Source organism: Helobdella robusta, assembly GCF_000326865.2.
Source record: "Helobdella robusta unplaced genomic scaffold HELROscaffold_747, whole genome shotgun sequence".
NCBI classification, from domain to species: domain Eukaryota; kingdom Metazoa; phylum Annelida; class Clitellata; order Rhynchobdellida; family Glossiphoniidae; genus Helobdella; species Helobdella robusta.
Window position 1 is genome coordinate 1 of NW_008705423.1, and position 3,765 is coordinate 3,765.

The 3,765-nt window shown below is 33.2% G+C and overlaps 1 protein-coding gene across 1 annotated transcript in view; it reads right to left on the reverse strand.

The window, feature by feature from the left end:
- Positions 1–449: 449 nt before the first annotated feature.
- Positions 450–3,765, reverse strand: part of HELRODRAFT_184517 (hypothetical protein) — a gene marked incomplete at both ends in the record, with an annotated part of 6,049 nt that continues 2,733 nt past the window's right edge. The window contains 6 exons of the mRNA XM_009031485.1: positions 450–545; positions 1,655–1,760; positions 2,156–2,213; positions 2,458–2,545; positions 2,966–3,103; positions 3,385–3,493. Of these exons, the coding sequence (XP_009029733.1) occupies positions 450–545; positions 1,655–1,760; positions 2,156–2,213; positions 2,458–2,545; positions 2,966–3,103; positions 3,385–3,493 (595 nt within the window). The remainder of the gene's footprint in view (positions 546–1,654; positions 1,761–2,155; positions 2,214–2,457; positions 2,546–2,965; positions 3,104–3,384; positions 3,494–3,765) is intronic.

Here is a 3,765-nt window from a genome sequence, read left to right on the forward strand (position 1 = left end):
TTTTGTTTAATTAAATGTTAACATTAAGATTTTGGCTAGAATTACTTAGTTAATATAAATAATATTATTAAATTACATTACAACGTTTATTTGTATTTTTGTAAAATTGTATAAAAAATATAAACGTTTAAACGACACCTTTAATTGTATCCTGCAACTTAATAGCCTTTATAAAGGAATGATTGCATACACGTGGTGTACATGCTTCGGCTGTACATATACTAAAATTGGAACGATACAGAGAAGATTAGCATGGCCCCTGCGCAAGGATGACACGCAAATTCGTGAAGCGTTCCATATTTTTTGCGTTTTTTACCCACTTATACGACGAAATCTCATACCAAATTCATTCAGGTTTTCCTTTTTTCAGCCAGTTACTGCATTTACGCTTTTTACGTTAAGATGTCCGAGTAAATTATATATAAGTTTGATATAATTTTATTAAAATGTTACGGAAAATCTCCTTTCTCCTTCGTAAGTCGATGGATTTTGCAAATGTTGAAATGGTCTTTGGCTGAGTATTGATTCACGCCATTCTTTAATATCTTTCAAATTTAAAAGCTGGGAGGCAATACTTCAAAAAAAAATCATAAAGTTAGTCCCACATCGCGATATTTTCTAACTGATGTACGTAAATAAAACCAATTCATTAAGAACTATTCAAAGAAGATTTATTTTCTCAGTGTAAATGAAGAAGTTTTGTTTTCACGACGCAGTAAGTGGATGTATACAAATTACAAACAATACAAATGTCTTGGTGTTTGTAAATGAAATAAAACAAGCCAATAGTGACAAAAAGCATGATGAATGACAATACTGAAGAGTAAATACATGAACGCATAAGATAAGGGTTCTTGCCGTTATAAATAATAGTAACATTGAGGTAACAGAGCGTTTTGTAACAGTTGATTCGCTATAAACTAAAATAACCATACATAGGAATAATAAGATAAATAACGAACACGGTGAGAACTAAACTAGTAGACGAGGATTTAACAAACTTGAATAAGAAAGCACAAGAACATAAATAGTGTGTGAAAAATTAGCTTCACATACCTACCTGAACGAATGTCTATATTATTTGCGACATCAAAATAAATAAGAAATGCACTGACCGAATGTATTGTGAATCTCGAGAATATTGCATAGTGAATATTATTAAATCCAATGATAAATTTGTTTCTGACTAAGACGTCTAAAATCTTAGTGAATCAACATATTAAAGAAATGCAACTTGTTTGTCTAAGCAAAGAGTAAAATTAGATGTTCGAGGTTATGGAATTAGAATTCATCTCATGAATACAAGCAGCGACTAATGAAATTACTACTAGCTGAATAAATGCCATTTCGGTTAGAACTGAACGAAAACATGACGTCAGCAAATGATGTTTCATCCTAGAAGAGAATCGTTCTCCTTGGTCTTTCTACCGCCATTTTCGATTATGACGTCATTTCCTCTGATGTCGTCATCAGTCGATGGTGATCTCCCAATTCGAGAATCAAAGGAATCATCGCTGCTGGCAATCAGCTACCTCTTCTGAGATCGACTAAAGTTCAGTACTTTATCCTGGCGAAGATAAAAAGCGAGAATTCCGAATGATAGTTTGACAACATAATGAAACGAGCGAATACAGATATTAAAACCTTTACTAACTCTCGCTCTATCGACGAAATTCAAGGCTACAGAGACAAGAATGCAGAGAACGTTGTTGGCGAGAAGAAAGGTCATGACATACTTCCATCTGAGTAGGATCTCTTCCCTGGTTGGAAAATAAAACATCAAGCCATTAATCAACACTGCATACTTATTGCCTAAGTTGGTGTAAAATCTCTAAGTAAAACAATCCCTAACACCAAACTGTCTGTATTAGTTTACGAATATAACGGTGGAAGCTGATAGGTCTAAGCAAATTTTATTTAAAAAAACATAGAAATAGTGGAAAAGTTCAATCCCTATGTATGTTAAATTGCAGTGGTTTTAGAAAAAATTTACCGAAAATGTATCAACATATGAAAGATTTAAGATATAAATGATTTATTATTATTAATTAACTCGTAGTAAAGTATTTTATTGAATAAATTAAATATACCAAAAGAGCATCGATATCAGCAATTTGAATAAACTAGCAAAAGGAATATGTAAAAAATCGATCACTTGTTTTGATCTTTTGTTTCTAGGATGGCCCCCACAATGATGTTTGACAGTCCAATGCCTTTGTTAATGAAATGATTAGAAATGCATGATAATGAAAAGGTTAGATGAATCGCTACAAGCAATGACAAAGAGAAAGAAATGTCCAAATGGAAATATTTCAATGTAATAAATTATCTGGAAAATACTCAACAAATGCGTATTTAAATTTAAAAATATCACTTATTATTTACTATCTAACGCCGGGAATTATAATAGGAATTATAAAATGTGACCAATCGCCATTCTCGTTAAATGAGACGAACCAATCATCTGAATTGAAGTAACAAGTCCCATAGCTGTGCCTACGGCTGACTGCATGACAACCAATGGAATAGAGGGCCACATACTCGCCTGCGTGTAAGTGCAGGCGGCAAATAATTAAACCGCCAACAAATGAATTTAATTCAATTTGAATAAGATCTTAAACATTTTCTTTTCTCGTTTCATTGTTTAAACTTGTGAACAAATTTATTTTGGCGTAATAATATTGTGACTGAAAATATTCAATGGAACAATTTTTCGATAATTAATTAAGACAAATTAGCTTATTAAAAATTGGCTGTAAAAATCATGCAAGTCATTAAAGTTTATATAAAAAATCATTTATTATAAATACTTTGCAATGTTTTAGAATTAACTATATGTACTGAAATAATACAGCCGAAGAACAAAAACCTACATCTGTAAGATAACAACACAACAGCCAATCATATTACACCATCCAAATAAACGACCAATCACATAACTGCTTTAAAAAAATAGCCAACCAACCGCAGCGAGGGAGTACGTGAGACCCAACCAGAGAGTGAGGATGATGGGGAAGAGATCAGTGACTGCCGGGAGGATGAAGACGGGGGTGGTGAGGATGGCGCAGGCAAAAGTTAAAGCCTCTCTCTTCCCTATGATGTCCTAGAGATCAAATTTCCACTAATCCATTTCGAAATTACGGACAAGAACAAAAAAATATGGAAGGCTACGCACTTGCCGGCGTGCAGTGCAAGCAAATATAGCACCATCTTATTTTTGAATGAAATTTTCAATTCAAATTAAATAAAATCTCGAAGTTTTTTTTTCTCATTTAGTTTCTCAAACTTAACATTAGAGACGGCCATTACCATCGAATAGACAATTTGATTCACATTATCACACAATCGAAGCAAAAAAATATTAACAAACGGCCAAAAACTGACAACAACATATCCAAGGAAGGGTGATAGGACCATGGAAAGGTAGTAGACCGCCCCTGACACGTATGATGCATCTTTCTGGTTGTACCCATATTTGTCTTGGATGAACTTACTGAGTGGCGGGGTGGATGGATGTTGAATGAGGTTACACCGATGCTATGCAGATAATGATCGATCGATCGATCGATCGATCGATCAATCAATCAATCAATCAATCAATCAATCAATCAATCAATCAATCAATCAATCAATCAATCAATCAATCAATCAATCAATCAATCAATCTATCGTTCAATCAAGAAATTTTCATTTTTTGACCCACTAATATCAGCATCAACATCTATTTATCATGAAATCATAATCTTCTTCACATTACCATCATCA